This window comes from Arvicanthis niloticus (assembly GCF_011762505.2).
Source record: "Arvicanthis niloticus isolate mArvNil1 chromosome Y unlocalized genomic scaffold, mArvNil1.pat.X SUPER_Y_unloc_1, whole genome shotgun sequence".
Classification (NCBI taxonomy): Eukaryota; Metazoa; Chordata; class Mammalia; order Rodentia; family Muridae; genus Arvicanthis; species Arvicanthis niloticus.
In genome coordinates, this window is record NW_023044978.1 from 567279 (window position 1) to 586817 (window position 19539).

General features: G+C 39.5%; 1 protein-coding gene across 1 annotated transcript in view; it reads right to left on the minus strand.

Annotated features, from left to right (window-relative positions):
- The window catches only part of LOC117695945 (lysine-specific demethylase 5D-like), a 35745-nt gene extending 18247 nt beyond the window's left edge, over positions 1–17498 (minus strand). The window contains 1 exon segment of the mRNA XM_076706138.1: positions 17392–17498. Within this exon segment, the coding sequence (XP_076562253.1) occupies positions 17392–17498 (107 nt within the window).
- Positions 17499–19539: the final 2041 nt, after the last annotated feature.

Below are 19539 nucleotides of genomic sequence, written 5' to 3' on the forward strand. Positions count from 1 at the left end.
GGTCCTGTTTACGTATCCAGTCTGATAGTCTATGTCTTTTTACTGGAGAATTGAGTCCATTGATATTAAGAGATATTAAGGAAAAATGAGTGTTGTTTCCTGTTATTTTTGTTATTGGCAATGGAGATATGTTTGTGTAGCTACCTTCTTTTACGGTTTTTGGAGGATTACTTTCCTGCTTTTTCCAGGTTGTAGTTTCCCTCCTTGTGATGGAGTTTTCCACCAATTATCCGTTGAAGTGCTGGGTTTGTGTTGAGATATTGTGTAAATTTGGATTTGTCATGGAATATTTTGGTTTCTCCATCAATAATGATTGAGAGTTTTGCTGGGTATAGTAGTCTGGGCTGACATTTATGTTCTTTTAGGGTCTGTATGATATCAGTCCAGGATCTTCTGGCTTTTATGGTCTCTGGTGAGAAGTCTGGTGTAATTCTTATAGGTCTGCCTTTATATGTTACTTTGCCTTTTTCCCTTACTGCTCTTAGTATTTTTTCTTTGTTTTGTACATTTGATGTTTTGACTATTATGTGGCGGGAAGTATTTCTTTTCTGGTCTAAACTATTTGGAGTTCTGTAGGCTTCTTTTATATTTATGGACATCTCTTTCTTTAGGTGAGGGAAGTTTTCCTCTATAATTTTGTTGAGAATATTTACTGGTCCTTTAAGTTGGGAGTCTTCCCCCTCATCTATTCCTATTATCCTTAGGTTTGGCCTTCTCATTGTGTCTTGGATTTCTTGTATATTTTGGGTTATTAGCTTTTTGTATTTTGCATTTTCTTTGACAGTTGTGTCAATGTTTTCCATGGTATCTTCTGCACATGAGATTCTCTCTTCCATCTCTTGTATTCTGTTGGTAATACTTGTATCTATGACTCCTGATCGTTTTTTTAAGTTTTCTATCTCCAGGGTGTTCTCCCTTTGTGATTTCTTTATTGTTTCTACTTCCGTTTTTAGATCCTGCATGGTTTTGTTTAATTCCTTCTCCCGTTTGGTTGCATTTTCTTGTAATTCCTTAAGGGATTTTTGTGTTTCCTCTCTAAGGGTTTCTATCTGTTCTTTGAGAGTGTTATTTATGTCTTTCTTAAAGTCCTCTATCATCATCATGAGAAGTGATTTTAATTCTGAATCCTGCCTTTCTGGTGTGATGGGGTGTTCAGGGCTTGCTATGATGGGGGAAGTGGGTTCTGATGATGCCATGTAACTTTGGTTTCTGTTGCTTACGTTCTTGCGCCTGCCTTTTGCCATCTGGTTAATTCTAGTGTTACCTGTACTTCTGTCTCTGATTGAAGCCTGTCTTTCCAGTTGTCTCGCTTTTGTTTGGTCTTCTAGGAGTCCAGATGTCTTTGTGATTTTTTTCCAGCTGCCCTGATTACAGTGGTATCTCTAGGATGCCTCAGGATATGGTGCCTCCAAGGTAGCAGTCCAGCTAGATGTCTGCTGTTCTGGGTGCAGTGTCTCCTCTTGGATATCTCAGGGTATGTTGTCTGACACTCTGAGTTCAGTTGTTCCTCTGTGGCTCTGGGTTGAGCGGACCTTCCAGTATGTTTCAGGTGGAATCTGGGGTCCACACAACTGCAGACCTGGTAGAGGTCTGGTCTGGGGCTCAGACCCTGCAGGCCTCAGGCCGGAGGGGGGGCAAGCAGCAGAAGGAGCGTGCTAGCACCGGCTATGGGTTCTATGGATCCCCCAGAATGTGTCTGGGGGGCTCCTGGGTGCACTTACCCGCAGGCCTCAGACTGCAGGAGGGGCGAGCGGCGGAAGGGGCGTGCTAGCGCTGGCTATGGGTCTATGGATCCCCCAGAATGTGTCTGGGGGGCTCCTGGGTGCACTTACCCGCAGGCCTCAGACTGCAGGAGGGGCGAGCGGTGGAAGGGGCGTGCTAGCGCTGGCTATGGGTCTATGGATCCCCCAGAATGTGTCTGGGGGGCTCCTGGGTGCACTTACCCGCAGGCCTCAGACTGCAGGAGGGGCGCGCGGCGGAAGGGGCGTGCTAGCGCTGGCTATGGGTCTATGGATCCCCCAGAATGTGTCTGGGGGGCTCCTGGGTGCACTTACCCGTAGGCCTCAGACTGCAGGAGGGGCGAGCGGCGGAAGGGGCGTGCTAGTGCTGGCTATGGGTCTATGGATCCCCCAGAATGTGTCTGGGGGGCTCCTGGGTGCACTTACCCGCAGGCCTCAGACTGCAGGAGGGGCGAGCGGTGGAAGGGGCGTGCTAGCGCTGGCTATGGGTCTATGGATCCCCCAAAATGTGTCTGGGGGGCTCCTGGGTGCACTTACCAGCAGGCCTCAGACTGCAGGAGGGGCGAGCTGACAAATCACTCTTATATGAAGCAGAATATGGTGTTTAAACAGGTCATGTTAGATCTTAAGAGCTTGGAAAATTATATCACAAAAGCATCAGACAACAAATTTTTAAAAAATGTTTTTATTGCTTAGAAGAAATTTGCTAGGTTTATTGTTTACACTTGTTTTACTTTTTCATAGTCTTGAGTACCTTAAACTGACCTTTAACTCACTGTGTAGTGCTGAAGATTGAACCCTCAGGCTTTGGGAATGCTACAGAGGCATTGGGACATCTAAGCTAAATCCTTAGCCCCTTTAAAAATGCTGTTTTGTCTGGTCCCTGATTTTAGTGAAAAAATTTCAAGTTTTTCTCCATTTAGATCAATGTTGGCTATTGATTTGCTATATATTGCTTTTGTTATGTTTAGGTATGGAATTTGAATTCCTGATCTTTCCAAGACTTTTAACATGAAGGTGTGTTGCATTTTATCAAAGGCTTTTTCATCATCTAATGATATGATCATGTGGGGTTTTTTCCTATGAGTTTGTTTATATAGTGGATTATATTTATGGTTTTCCATACATTGAACAATCCCTGCATTCCTGGGATGAAGCCTACTTGATCATGGTGAGTGAATATTTTGATGTGTTCTTGGGTTCGTTTTGCAAGAATTTTATTTAGTATTTTTGCATTAATATTCATAAAGGAAATTGGTCGGAAGTTCTCTTTCTTGGTTTGGTTTGGTAATGCTGGCTAGAATGAATCAGATCATGTTCCCTTCTTTTATATTTTTTAAAATAGTTTAAAGAGTATTGGTATTAGGTCTTCTTTGAAGGTCTGATAGAATTCTAATAAAATTCTGCACTAAAATCAACTGATCTGGTTTTGTTTTTTGTTTGTTTGGTTTTTTTTGGTTGGCAGACTTTTAATGTCTACTTTTATTTTCTTAGAGGTTATTGGACTGTTTCGATGATGTATCTGATCTTGATTTAACTTGGGAATCTGATATTTGTGTGAAACCATTCATTTAATCTAGATTTTCCAGTTTTGTTGGGAATAGACTTTTGTAGTAGGATCTGATGGTTTTTAAATTTATTCAATTTCTGTTTTCATTAATTTGGATACTGTCTCTGTGCCATCCTGTTAGATTGGCTAAGCATTCTTCTATCTTGTTGATTTTCTCAAAGAACCAGCTCCTGGATTTGTTGATTCTTTGTATAGTTCTCTTTGTTTCTATATAGTTGATTTCAGCCCTGAGTTTGATTATATTCTTCTGTCTACTCTTAGGTGTATGTGCTCCATTTTCCCCTAGAGTTTTCACATGTGCTGTTAAGCTGCTAGTATATGAATCTCCTGTTTCTTTATAGAGGCATATGGTTATACGTTTTTATTTTAACACTGCTTACATTGTATCCCATAAGACTGGGTCTGTTGTGTCTTTGTTTGCAATAATTTCTAAAATGTCTTTAATTATTTTCTTTATTTTTTCTGACCAAGTTACCACTGAGTAGGGAGTTGTTCCATTTCCAGGTGTTTGTGGGATTTCTGTTGTTTGTGTTGTTATTGAAGACTAGTTTTCATCTATGGTGATCTGATAGCATGCATTGGATTATTTTCATCTTTTTGTATTAGTTAAGGCTTGGTGTGTGTCTAATTATATGGTCAGTTTTAGAGAACACACCATGAGGGCTGAGAAAAAGATATTTTCTTTTGTTTTAGGGTGAAATGTTCTATAGATATCTGTTAAATACATTTGGTTCACACTTTTTTCCTATCTATTCAATATTGTACTCAAAATTCTAGCCAGAGTAATTAGACAAAAAAAAAAAAAGGAGGTCAAAAGGATACAAATTGGAAAGGAAGTAGTCAAGATATCATTTTTTACAAATGATATGATAATATAATAAGTGACCCCAAATTCCACCAGGAAATTTCTACATCTGACAAACAATGTCAGTAAAGTGACTAGATAAATAAATTAATTCAAACAGATCAGTAGCCTTCAACAACTTGAAGGATAAATGGGTTGAGAAATACATTAGGAAAACAGTATCCTTCACAATAGTCACAAGTGATATAAAATATCTTGGTTTGACCCTAACCAAGCAAGGACAGTTCTGTATGACATGAACTTCAAGCCTCTGGAGAAAGAAATCAAAGGCCCCCTCTGCCCCTGGCCTGGATCCCTGTGGCTGGAGCAGACACTCAGCTGGTCTGCTCCCCTGTGGAAACCACATCTCAAGACATCCTAGAGAGGCCAGTGACCTCAGAGTGGCAGGTAAGATCAGTCACACACAGCCCTACAACCTAGAGATACATCTGGGAGCAGAAAGCCCACAGAGCCTGCCAGGCACACAAACCCCACCCCTGCAGGACACCACTCCCCTTCGGCCACTCACCTGGATCCCTGTGGCTAGAGCAGACATCCAGTTGGTCTGCTCCCCTGTGGAAACCACATACTGAGACATCCTAGAGAGGCCACTGACCTCAGAGCAGTAGAGCAGGGAACACCACATCCCAAGGCATCCTAGAGAAACCATTGAACTCAGAGCAACAGACACCATATCCTGAGATATCATAGAGGAGCGACTAAACTCAGAACAGCAAAAATCTAGCCAGTCTGCTCCTATGAAGACATCTTATCTGGAGACATCCTAGAGAAAACACTGTATTTAGAGCAGCCGACACCTAGCTGGTCTGCTACCATGGAGACACCATATCCTGAGATAACCTAGGGGAGCCACTGTACCCAGAGCAGCTGAAGCTCAGGGTCACAGGATCACAGAGACATCTGGACCCTGAGGAGTTATGACACAATAAAGATAACTGGAAAATAAGGCTCCAGTCAGAACCAGTGAGTGCAGGTAGAACTAGAGCTAACCAGATGGCAAAAGGCAAGAGTAAGAATGTAAACAACAGAAACCAAAGTTACTTGGCATCTCCAGAATGCAATTTTCCTACCACAGCAAGTTCTGAATACCACATCAAAACAGAAAAGAAGGATTCAGAATTAAAGTCACTTCTCATGATGTTGATAGAGGACTTTAAAAAGGACATAAATAACACTCTCAAAAAACTTGAGGAGAACACAGGTAAACAGGTAGAAGCTCTTAAAGAATCGCAAGAAAACACAACCAAACAGATGAAGAAATTAAACAAAACCATCCTTGGAGTCTCCCAGCTGATCTGCTCCCCTCTGGAAACTGAGTCTGGAGGCACACTAGGGAGGACACGAACCACATAACAGCAGGTAGGAGAACCCGCACACTGCCCTAGGCCTTAGAAGCACAACTGGCAGTATTGAGCCCCCAAAGTGCACCTGGCATCCAGACCCTGCCACTGTGGAGAACCAATCCCCTTCGACCCATTGCCCGGATAATGGTGGCTGGAGCAGTCTCCCAGCTGATCTGCTCCCCTCTGGAATCTGAGTCCAGAGGTACCCTAGGGAGGTCACAGACCATAGAGCTGCAGAGGTACCCAAAAGAGGTCAAGGACCACAGAGCTGCAGGCATCCTAGAGAGGACATGGCCCACAGAGCTGCAGAGTAGGGGACACCATATCCTGAAGCATCCTACAGGAGCAACTACATTTAGAGCAGCAAACACCTAGCTGGTCTACTACCGTGGAGACACCATATCCTGAAATATCCTAGACCAGCCACTGTACCCAGAGCAGCTGGAGCTCAGGATCATAGAGTCATCCGGACCCCAAAGAGTTCTGACAAAACCAAGATAACTGGAAAGGCAGACTCCAGTCAGAACTAGTGACTGCAATGAGCACTACAGCTACCCAAATGGTAAAAAGCAAGTGTAAGAATATGAACAACAGAAACCAAAGTTACTTGGCATCACCAGAACCTACTTCCCCCACTATAGCAAGTCCTGAACACCATATCACACCAGAAAAGCAGGACTCAGAATTAAAATAACTTCTCATAATGATGATGGAGGACTTTAAGAAGGACATAAACAACACTCTCAAAGAATTTGAGAACACAAGTAAACAGATAGAAGCCCTTAAAGAAATGCAAGAAAACACAACCAAACAGGTGAAGGAATTACACAAAACTGTCCAGGATCTAAAAATGGAAATAGAAGCAATAAAGAAATGTCAAAGGGAGATTACCCTGGAGATAGAAAACCTAGGAAAAAGATCAGGAGTCATAGACGCAATCATCACCAACAGAATACAAGAGATTGAAGAGAGAACCTCATACACAGAAGATACCATGGAAAACATAGACACAACTGTCAAAGAAAATGCACAATGCAAAAAGCTACTAAGACAAAACATCCAGGAAGTCCAGGACACAATGAGAAGGCCAAACCTAAGGATAATCAGTATAAATGAGGGTGAAGACTCCCAAATAAAAGGGCCAGTAAATATCTTCAACAAAATTATACAGGAAAACTTCCATAGTCCCAAAAAAAGAGATGTCCTTGAGTATACAAGAAGCCTACAGAACCCCAAATAGATTAGACCAAACATGAAATATCTCCCATCACATAATAATCAAAACATCAAATATACAAAAAAAAAAAAAAAAAAAAAAAGAAAGAAAAAAATACTAAAAGCAGTAAGGGAAAAAGGCAAAGGCAAATTAACCTGTAAAGGCAGACCTATAAGAATTGCACCAGATTTCTCACCAGAGACTACAAAAGCCAGAAGATTCTGGACTGATATCATACAGACCCTAAGAGAACACAAATGACAGCCCAGAGTACTATACCCTGCAAAACTCTCAATTACTGTTGATGGAGAAACCAAGATATTCCATGACAAAATCAAATTTACACGATATCTACCCATAAATCCAGCCCTTCAAAGGATAACTGATGGAAAAATCTAACACAAGGAGGGAAACTACAACCTAGAAAAGGCAAGAAATAAGTCTTCCACCAACCCTAAAAGAAGATAGTTACACAAACACAATTTCATCTCTAATAACAAAAATAACATGAAGCAACAATCATTTTTCCTTAATATCTTTTAATATCAATGGATTCAATTCTCCAATAAAAAGACAAAGATTATCAGAAAGGATACATAAGCAGGACCCAGCATTTTGCTGCATACAGGAAACACACCTCTATGACAAAGACAGACACTGCCTCAAAAGGATGGAAAACAATCTTCCAAGCAAATGGTTCCAAGAAACAAGCTGGAATAGCATTTCTAATATCAAATCAAATTGTTTTTCAGCAAAAAGTAATCAAAAAAGATAAGGAAGGACACTTCATACTCGTCAAAAAAAAAAAAAAATGTACCAAGATGAACTCTCAATTCTGAACATCTATGCTGTAAATGCAATGGCACCCACATACATAAAAGACACTTTACTAAAGCTCAAAGCACACATTGAACCTCACACAATAATAGTGGGGGATTTCAACACCCCACTCTCAGCAATAGGCAGATCACGGAAACAGAAACTAAACAGAGACACAATGAAAGTAACAGAAGTTATGAGCCAAATGGACTTAACTGACATCTACAGAACATTTCACCCTAAAACAAAAGAATATAACTTTCCCTCAGCACCTCATGGTACCTTCTCCAAAATAGACCATATAATTGGTCACAAAACAGGCCTCAAAAGATACAAAAAGTTTGAAATAATTTCTGGTACCCTATCAGACCACCATGGACTAAGACTGGTCTTTAATAATGACAAAAACAATGGAAAGCCCACATACACTTGGACACTGAACAACACTCTACTCAAGGATGATGTGGTCAAGAAAGAAATAAAGAGAGAAGTTACAGACTTTTTAGAATGTAATGAACAGGAGGACACATCATACCAAAACTTGTGGGACTCCATGAAAGCAGTACTAAGAGGAAAGCCCATAGCTCTAAGTACCTACAAAAAGAAACTGGAGAGAGCATACACTAACAACTTGACAGCACACCTGAAAGTTTTAGAACAAAAAGAAGAAAATTTATCCAAGAGGAGGAGATGACGGGAAATAATCAAACTCAGAGCTGAAATCAACCAAGAAGAAACAAAGAGAAGTATATAAAATCCATCAATGTAATCCACTACATAAATAAACTCAAAGAAAATAACACATGGTCATATCAGTAGATGCTGAGAAAGCATTTGACAAAATTCAACATCCCTTCATGTAAAAAGTCTTGGAAAGAACAGGAATTCAAGGCCCATATCTAAACATAGTAAAAGCAATATACAGCAAAGCATTAGCAAACATCAAACTAAATGGAAAGAAACTTGAAGCAATCCCACTAAGATCAGGGACTAGACAAGGCTGCCCACTCTCACCCCATCTATTCAATATAGTACTGGAAGTCCTAGCCAGAGCAATTAGACAACAAAAGAAATCAAAGGGATACAGATAGGAAAGGAAGAAGTCAATATTTCACTACTTGTAGATGATATGATAGTATACTTAAGTGAACCTAAAACTTCCACCAGAGAACTCCTAAACCTGCTAAACAACTTCAGTAAAGTGGCTGGATACAAAATTAACTCAAACAAATCAGTAGCCTTCTTCTATTCAAAGGATAAACAGGCTGAGAAACAAATTAGGGAAATGACACTCTTCATGATAGCCACTAATAATTTAAAATATCTTGGAGTGAATCTAACCAAGCAAGTGAAAGATCCGTATGACAAGAACTTCAAGACTCTGAAGCAAGAAAACAAAGAACATCTCAGAAGATGGGCAGATGTCCCATGCTCCTGAATTGGCAGGATTAACTTAGTAAAAATGGCCATCTTACACAAAGCAATCTACAGGTTCAATGCATTATGCATCAAAATTCCAAATCAATTCTTCATAGAGATAGAAAGAGCAATTTGCAAATTAATTTGGAATAATAAAAAACCTAGAATAGGGAGAACCATTCTTAATAATAAAAGAGCCTCCAGAGGAATCACCATCCCTGATCTCAAACTGTACTACAGAGTAATAGTGATAAAAATTTCAAGGCATTGGTACAGAGACAGGCATGAAGATCAATGGAATAGAATTGAAGATCCAGAAATGAACCCACATACTTATGCTCATATAATCTTTGACAAAGAAGCCAAAATCATACAGTGGAAAGAAAGAAAACATATTCAAAAAATGTTGCAAATTGATCCATTCTTATCTTTTTGTACGAAGCTCAAGACCAAGTAGATCAAGGACCTTCACACAAAACCAGAAATACTGATTAATAGAAGAGAAAGTAAGAAGGAGTCTTGAACACATCAGCACAGTAGAACATTTTATGAACAGCACACCAATGAATCAGGTTCTAACATCAACTGGGATCACATAAAATTAGAAAGTTTCTGCAAGGCAAAAGGCATTGTCAACAGGACAAAATAGAAACCTACAGAATGGGAAAAGATCTTTACGAACCTATATCTGACCGAAGGTTTATATCCCATATACACATACAGCTCAAGAAGACTTCAGAGTTCAAATGACCCTATTAAAAATTGGTACAGAGCCAAACAAATAATTATCAACTGAGAAATATTGAATGGTCATGGGACACCAGAAGGAATGTTCAATATCCTTAGTCATCAGGGAAATGCACAGCAAAACAACCATGAGATTCAATACCAGTCCAGATGGCTAAGATCCAAAACAGCAGGTGCTGATGAGGATGTAGAGAAAGAGGAACACTCCCAAATTGCTGGTGGGATTGAAAGCTGGTAAGAACCACTCTGGAAATCAGTCTGGTGGTTCATCATAAAACTGGAAATTTATCTACCTGTAGACCTAGCTATATATTCCTCCTGGTTAAATACCCAAAAGATGCCCCAATATATAACAAAGACACATGCTCTAATATGTTCATAGCAGCCTTAATCATAATAGCCAGAAGCTAAAACAACCCAGAAATCCTCAGCAGAGGTGTAGATACAGAAAATGTAGTACATTTACACAATGGAGTACTACTCAACTATTAAAAACAATAACATCATGAAATTCACAGGCAAATGAATGAAACTAGAAAATATCATTGGGAGTTAGGTAACCCAGTTACAAAAGAAGATACTTGGTGTGCACACACTGGTAAGTAGATATTTGCCAATGGTACAACTCACAAATCATAAGAAACTCAAGAATAGGGAAAACCAAAGTGTGGATGCTTCAGTACTACTTATAAGAGGGAACAAAATTATCATGGGCGGTAGAGAGAAGAAAGGAAGTGGGGGGCGATAAAGGAGGCTGGATCTGGTTTGAGAGGAAATGGGGAGAATACATAGGGTCAGGTAACTGAAAAGAAGGGTATAGCAGTAGGGTATGGAGAACTGGAGGTAGCCAACAGAAAGTCCCAGATGCCAGAAAAGCAACAGGCTCCCAGGATGGATGATATTAGCTAAAATACCCAAGAAAAGACAGACAGAGAGAGAGAGAGAGAGAGAGAGAGAGAGAGAGAGAGAGAGAGAGAGAGAGAGAGAGAGAGAAACCATATCTGGAAAATAGGCACAGCTTCTATTTGAAAGATGGAGCCACCAACCCATCTCAAAAATGTTAATCCAGAATTGTCCATGTCTAAAGGAAATGCAAGGACAAAGAGTAGAGGATAGACAAAAGGAAAGGTCATTCAGAGACTACCCCACCTAGGAATCTGTCCCATATGTAGACATAAAATCCAGACACTATAGCTGATGCCAGTAAGCACTTCCTGACAGGGGCCTGGTTTGGCTGTCCCCTGAGATGCTTTACCAGAGCCTGACAATACAATACAAATTCAGAAACTTGAAGCCAACCATAGGACTGAGCATGGGAATTCCATTGGAAGAGTTAGAAGCACTGAAGAAGCTGAAGAGTTTTGAAACCCCATAGGAAGAGTAACATTATTAACTAACCAGGCACCTCAGAGCTCTCGGGGACTAAGCCACCAACCAAAGAGTACACATGGGGGAGACCTATGGTTTCAGTCACATATGAAGAAGAGGGCTGCATTATCTGGCATCAATGATAGGGTAGGCCCTTGGTCCTGTTGAGACCAGATGCCTTCACTTAGGGCAATGCTAAGTGGGGAGGCAGGAGTCAGAGCATTAGTGAGATATCATTCTTATAAAAGCAGGAGGTAGAGTAAGTGGTTAGGAGGTTTACAGTGGGGAAACTGAGAAGGATTATAACATTTTAAATTTAAATAAATAAAATAACCAATTAAAAATAATAGCAAAGAAAACAAATAAAAACGGATTTTGCAAGAGAAAAAATGTGCTGTATAGCATTTCTAAAGTTTGTAAAGTAAGGTTGTATATTACCTTAGATGTTGAAAGATTTTATTGAAAAATAATATTTACAAATTAGATTAAAGTATATAGGTAAAATTAATCTTGATAATTAAAAACAGAAGGATACATTGTTTAGTATGTTGCAAAGGGCATTTACAATTTTCTTTTCTTGTGTAATGTCATCAAATATTCATCAAGGTCCTTAGCTGATCTCATAAGGCTTTTTCCATGTAAGCACTTAGATCACTGACTATAACATATACAACAGGTATGGTTCTTTACCAAGATCTTGGAAATTACAGTCCAGATTTTAGTGACTTACAGATTTTCAGTCTAGATTTGTTAACAAATTATTGAAAGTTGCCTTTTTAAGTAGCTGTTGCTTTTTCTTTGATTCAAGACCACCTTAAGGACCTTGAGAGATAGCATGGAAGTTAAGAAAACTGGTTGCTCTTCCAGAAGTCCTAGTTTATAATGACAGGACCCACATGTGGTTTAGAACACTTTCATTTCAGTTGAATGGGAACAGGTACCCTCCTTTGGCTTCCACAGGCACTACACATAAGTGGGACACAACCTATCAACCAGAGTAGTAGTGCATAAACCATTGATCCAAAGACTCATTAGTCACAGGCAGGCAGATCTCTGAGATGAAGGCCAGCCTGGTCTTCAGAGATAGATCTAGAATAGCCAAGTCTACACAGTGAAACCCTGTTTCAGGGAAAAGTGATTAAAAAGAATAACACCCTCTGAGATGACCTGTTGTTGCATACCTTTCTGAATAGCAGAGGAAGTGTTTAAACTCTATGATTGAGTTCAAGAACAGCCTGCTATGTATGGCAGGTCTGTATGTGTGGACATGTTTCGAAGTTCTCAGAACCATTTGGATATTGGTGGACTGTAGCTCTCTATTAGAACAGGCAGGTCTGTGATCATTTTGGTGAGAAGAATAGTTGGGGAGTAATAGAAAGAGGGAATAATCTAAAAGTCATTTTAGTTAAAGAAAATACTCAGATTACTTTGGGTAGATGGAAACATCCAGATTTTCTACTTGCAGAAGAGGTGATAGTCTCCCCTGCTGCAGACTGTTAGTAGTTCAACAGTAGAATGAGATATAAGCCCTGAGGATTGTTTGAAATATTTTCATTCTCTTTTACTCTTATGACTGAAGGTTTACTGAGGAGAAGATAAAGGTTTATTGATACTTGAGAATTACAGTAAGTTTTGAGGACTCACTCTTTCAGAAGCTCACAATCAAGAATACACATTTTCTGAATGTCCAAGGCAGGCATAGTAGCAGCAATCTCAAATGTCTTCTAAGAGGCTTTAATGCAATCATCTCTGGCTCAGTATCTTCCTCAAATAAATGTCCATCCACCCAATCCTCTGAATATAGCTCAGGACATCTCTGAATGAGGGTCCAGAATGAAGAACATAGTCTGACTTACCCTTCACTTGACATTATTCTGTTTGGGACCTCAGAAAAGTGTACTCTGTGACCCCCTGGGTAAGAACAGTACTTCCAAGGCCACTGAAATTAGAAATTGTAAGTAGGAGTTTTGCTGGGAAGATGGTTGATCTGTTGTTTTTCCTTGATCATACAGGCCTGGTTTGTGGAATGATTCATTGTGAATGTCCAAATCCTCTTGTGTAATATGGGGAAAGACCTGAGTGCCTTTTCACAGAAAATAGAAGAACTGTTTTGCCCTTCATCAAAAAGGTATTTTTGCCCTTCATCAAAAAGGTAGTATGGCAGATTTTATAGGGATAAGGATGTTGAAGCTCCCGGTCATAAGCTGAATTTCTGAGAAACTATGTGCAAAAATGAAACTATATACCTATTTGTCCATGGAGAAAAATGTCTGGCTACATTCAATAAAATAGGAAAGATCACTTCCCATTAGACAACATGTAAATACCTTGTGGAGCAGAGAATGTTTCAGTATTGTTTGATCGGCTTTGAAATATTTTTCAGGGTTTGGAATATACATCTAATTTTTGGGAAATATGTGGAAGGACAAGCAGAAAGTGCTACATTGTTTCAACATGTGAATGGCTAACTAACTTTAATCTATGAAGCCGTTGGACAGATGAAACAAGTCCAAGGTCCCTCTCTTCAAAGAAGGAATGTCTTAGAATATATGTAGCATGAATAACTATTGATCTGATCAAGGGGTTCCCAATGGAGGAGTTAGAAAGAAGACTGAAGGAGCTGAAAGGGTTTGTGGCCCCATGAAAAGAGCAACAATACCAACCAACCAGAGCTCCCCAGGGTCTAAACCATCAGCCTAGGAGCACATATGGAGGGACTCATGACTCCAGCTGTATATGTAGGGAAGGATGGCCTTCTTGGGCATAGGTGGGAGAGGAGATCCTTGGTCCCATGAAGGCTGAACACTGAGTGGGGGGGAATTTGAGGGTGGGGAGGTAGGAGTGTGGGTTAGGTGGGGGCATATCCTCATAGAAGCAGGAAGAGGTGGTATGGGATAGGGGGTTTCTGGGTGGTGGAGGGAATGGGGTAAGGGAATAGAATCTGAAACATAAATATAATATCCAATAAAAATAAAAAATAAAAATAAAAAACAAATGGGAGGGAAAGGGTGAGATTCTGGGTGTAAATCAATAAATGTACTTACATATCTCAAACCAAAAAAAATATATGTAGTGTGAAAAAGGTTGAAAATAAGCCAAGAAAGTTGTGACTATATCAAGCATACAATAGTGACAGAACAATTTCTATTGAAACCTTAGAAGAAGGAATAGGCATGAGTCCACATTGATAAAAGGGAATATTTCAGGCCAACATGAACATTAAGTGTTGTGGTAAATCTCTGACCCAAACACATCCGGTCAAGGAAAACACAACTCAATATTTATGATTATAAACTGCAAGCCTTGGATTGGGCAGATTTACCATTGTACTACTCTATTCCCCAGCTGTGAGATTCCTTAAAACCTGCAGTTTTCTAAGCCATGTTCTTCTCTTCCTCTTTGTCCTTCCACCAACGGCTCCAACAGCTCCTCTCCTTATCCAGCTCTCTCTTCTCCCTTGCCTCTCCCCTGGCAAATCCTCTTCTCCCTCCTCCCCTTTTTCTCCACCTCCCCTTCTACTGCCCAATCACTGGCTCTAGCCTTTATTTTACAAATTCAATTGGATAGAAGGTTCACAAGATTCACTCCTTCTCTGCAGCCCCTCCCAGGAGTGGAAATACCATGAAAACAAAAGGCTAGGGCTATCCACAACACTTCCCTCTTTTTGTCCAATTAAAAGACTCTTTTCTCTCAGATATAAATTGAACACAAACTATATTACCATGTTGTAATTGTTAAAGTACAAGATAGGCCTACTACCCAGTCCATCATTTTTGTTAACTAAATAGAACCTCTGCCATCTCTCTCAACTAAAAGACTTAGTTCTGAACCTGGCTTATGTCCTGTCTTCAGAATGAATGTCAGCTGAAAACCATCCACTCAGATCTTTTCTCTCAAAGTATTGGCTATGAGACTATATAGGTTTTCAACCCCGTCAGAAATCCAGAATGACTGGGTTAACTGAAAGTATGGGAAGCACTAAGCATAGCTTCTAAAACTTAGCCAATTTTCAGCGAAAACCGCTGAACACTTGGAAAGTCCCTATACTACAGAACGTTGGAGCATCAAATCTTCAGATAAGAAGAGTCACCTGACAGACCTTAGTGATGCAGAATTACTAAGGGCTGATTACTCTGTCTTGGCAGATATAATCAGTCAACTATTCTGCAAGTGTGTCTTTTTTCTGCACAGTATTTCATCTGTAGATGAAAAGAGGCAATTCTTGCCCAGTGGCTGTCTCACCACAACTGGAGTAACTTCACAGATGTTCAATTTCTTCTTAGATTCCAAGACAGGGAAGCTGTCAGGAGCAGACAGGTCTCTAATAAAATGAATGTTTATACAGGAATGCTTGTAACATCAATTCTGTGGACTTCTGACATTTTTGAAAACCAACTATCTATGTAAAGCAATCTGAACTGTTGTCTGTTAATTCTTTTCCACTATTTCTAATTAAAATCTAGAAAACACCCTAACAGTAAGCTCTGAGCCATGCAATTGCTGTAGGCCCCTGACTCACAAGCCAACCATCTCAAATGAGTTTTTTTTTTTTTTTTAAATGTTTTAAAAGGACTAGGTCTAAGCCTTGTATTTCTAAATGAGTTATACAGGCACAAAGCCTATATGAGAGTAAAAATATTAATCCCACTTTTATATCAATAAGAAACTCATACCAGTGAAAACCCTAAATTTGTACAAAATAAATTCTATACCAATATAAGAGATTATAACTTCAACCTTGTAACAATCATAAAGATTTCTACCAATGTAAGATATACCTATGTAATGTTTCACTTAAGAGTAAATTTGCTAACCTAACCCTATTTGTCTATTTCTATGATATTACTATGCCTCCCCCTTTCTTTCCTCCCTCTGTTTTACCTAAGAAGGAAGGATAGAGAAGAGGACAGGAAAGGTAGAAATCCCTGAGATTAAGCTCTCTAGTTCCCTCCCTGTCCGAAGCTACATTTGTAAAGTATTCTTTAAATGACAACACATGTATAATTTCTAAAGTAACCAGAACCATCCACCCCAACATAAGAAACTGGGATGATGATCTCCTTTTGTCTGCTTCCAGCTGAATTGGGGCGAAGAATTCCCATCTGGGGGCCCAAAGGGAAATAGAAAAATTGAATTAGTCAAAGAGAGCTAGCTGGCATCATTTGCCTTGAAATCACTATGTGCTGAGAAAGTTCATAGCTTAGCTGACACCATGACTGTGACAGTCAGAAAGGCTGGACAGGCAATCTGGCTGTTCTGGAAAAGTTCTAGAAGCAAGTCCTTAAAAGACACAGCTTCGATGTAGTTGCAGTAGAATCAAGCACTAAGCTAGATTAGAAGGTCCTGGAGTCTCAGCATCCCTGAGTATGAATCTTGCTAGGGCTGTGTTTCTCTTCTTTCATCCTGTAACATATAACTTAAAAGCAGCAGGTAGTTTTATAAAGACATTCACATGGAGCATGTAGGGCACACAGCTTGGTCAATGAAGATCAATAAAGAAAGGCAACTGCCCGTCTTCAGGTTACTTTGATCACTTAATCAAACTATAATATAACTTTGTATACATGCCCTCATAAAGGATGGCATGTATTAAATCATGAGAAATTAGTACCCAATTAAATGTTCTTGGCTTTGTATTAGACATTTTAGTCCCAGCCAGTTCCAGAGCTGTCTTCAGATAAGAGACATAAACAACACCATATATACATCACCTATTTGGTTGGTTGTGTTAATCTCCCTTTTCTTCTGCATCGATGAGGTCTTCTGGGGGTCTCCCTTTATCACTTCTGATCTTTATCAACTTGGAAGGAACCCACAGCTTTTCTATTCCTGTGGAAACGAAAACATAACCTCTCCTCCAGTATAACACATTTCCCACTTTCCAGTCTGACATCAAAATATCCTTAATATAAACAGGTTGATTTAGTTCAGTAGTTTTTTCCACCATCCAATGTCTCTCAGAGGCTGTGGTGTTTTGTTCATTAGCATTCAAAAAATTTAAGGTTAATAAAGCAGTATATAATCTATCTTTAGGGGTTCTTATTGATTCCTTTTGCCTATTAAACATCTCCTTTAGAGTTCGATTAGATCTCTCCATATTTAGGCACTCTTCCTTCTTCTGCTCAAGAGCAATTTCTAAGGTCTTGAGCCGTGAGTCCTTTTTTAGTCCTGAGGAAGCCAGGGAAGAAGCATGTTCCTTGAGATCCAAGAGAGAAGTCTCCTTCTCTGAGAGGTCTCCTTGCAATAGACTGACCTTTTCTTTCAAGTCTTTAATATCTTTTTTGTAGGTTTCAATCTCCTCTTGCTTCTCTTGCTCATCTCTGTCCTGCTGCTCCTTTAAATGTTCAATTGTCCGCTCTTTGTCTGCAACAACCTCCTTCAGCATTGTCAGAGCTGTGTCCATATTAGTCATGTCCGCCTGTAGAGATTTGACTCGATCTTTCAAGCTGCTCATCTGCTTCTCTTTATCTCTTAGTTGTTCCTGAAGATTTTCTATCTTCTTCTGGAGAACATTGACCTTCCGCTCCTTCACATCCAGCATGTCCTTGAGGTTGTGTATCTCTCCAGTTTGTGTACCCTTGTCCTCAGCCATATCTGGTCACCGAACATCTGTTTTTGAAGCAGTGACATTTAATTGTCCTGAGGAAGAGAACTCTCCCTGTCTGGCATTGGGGCCTACGAAAGGCCACCCTGGAAGTTTTTTGGCAGGGTATTGCCCCATTTGTCTGTTGTTGCTCTACATTCTCTAGTCAGATGTCGGCCTTTGCCACATCTTTGACATATTCCAGAAGGCCTAGGCCCCCATTTTGTATTACTTTGATTTGTCCTGCAGTCATTTCTGAGATGACCCCATTCACCACAATTAAAACATTTGAAATTTTGGGTCATCTCTAAGAGTCTAGTGGCAACTTTTCCTATTACCATCATACTGGCTGAGTGAGATCCAACATCAGCTGTGTATCTAATCCACTCATCTATTGATGCTGACCTTGCCCTCAGTGGTCTGATTACTTCCTTACATTCAGCAGTTGCATTTTCAAAGGCTAAAGACTCAATTATTGCCTTTCTTGCCACTGAATCTGATACACTCCTATCGACAGCTGAGATTAGCCTTTGTAAAAAGTCAGGGAAGGTTTCTTTTGGATTTTGTATGACTTGAGTAAATGGTTCAAGTATCTTCCCAGATTCTGCAACTTTATCCCAGGCCTTTAAGGCTGACAATCTACACAATGCCAGAATTTCTTCATCATATACAGCCTGCACCTCTATTTCAGCAAAGCGACCTTCACCAAGCAGTTGGTCTATGGAAATCTCTCTTCCTCTGGCTCTATTTTGTCGTGCTATCTCCCTCACCTCATCTCTCCACCATGGAACCCATTGTAAATTTGTGGCAGGCTCTAATGTTGCCCTTGCCATATCTTTCCAGTCTTTGGGGTTTATTCTATTTTTAATAGCCCAAGAAGTCAGAATTTGTTTTACAAATGGCGAGTGCATTCCAAAATTAGTGACACTTTCCTTAAATTTTCTCAGATCTAACACATCCACAGGTTGCCTTTCAAATTCCCATAACCCTGTGGATAAACAAAGTCTGGAGGTCTTTGTTGTACATTAACCAGCTAGACTAAAGTGTGTTTTCTAATAACCTTTGATTGATTGATTTTCTCTAGTTTCTTCTGTCTCTACCTGAGTATTTTCCTTAACTGAAAATTTAAAGAAAATTTAAATTCTTCCCTTAAGGTTTGTGTCCATGCTTCATAGCTCTTTTTTTTTTTTTTTTTTTTTTTTTTTTTTTTTTTTTTTTTTTTTTTTTTTTTTTTTTTGTCGATCTTCCTGTTCCTTGAGTTCTTGTAGTCTCTGTTCAAGGTTCTGCCTCAACATTTTGAATTTTTCCTTATATTGTAATTCTGATAGTTTTCTGTGCATTTTATTTTGATTGATTAAGTTCACAAGGTAATTCTCTAATTCTTGCTTCCATTCCTCATTTTTTTCTCTGCTGCTCAGTCTGATCTGTGAGCTGTTGTATCCTCTCTTCTATCATCTTTTCAAGCTCCTGTCTCCCACCTTCATTTTCATCATTCTGTCTCTTATTCTGATCTATAATTTCTTGTGTCTTCAATTCTACTGTTTCCTCTAAGCTTGGTTGCCAAGTCATAAGCTTCTCTTTCTGAAGTTCATGCTGCTCTATAATTTCCTATATTTTCTGTTCTAAGCCCTGCTTCCATAATCTTAATTTCTCTTTATGTTGTAATTGTAATATTGCAGCATCTGCCTTATTTTGATTTGCTAACTTTAGTAAATTATCTTCTAGACTTTGCTTCCAAATTTTATCTCTATTTCCTTGCTGTTGCTTATTTTGACCAATAAAATCCTGTACCTTTAGTTCTAGTGTTATTTGTATCTCTTTTCCAAGGCACGGAATTTTTTATCTAGGGCCTTGTCTTTTGAAAAGACAT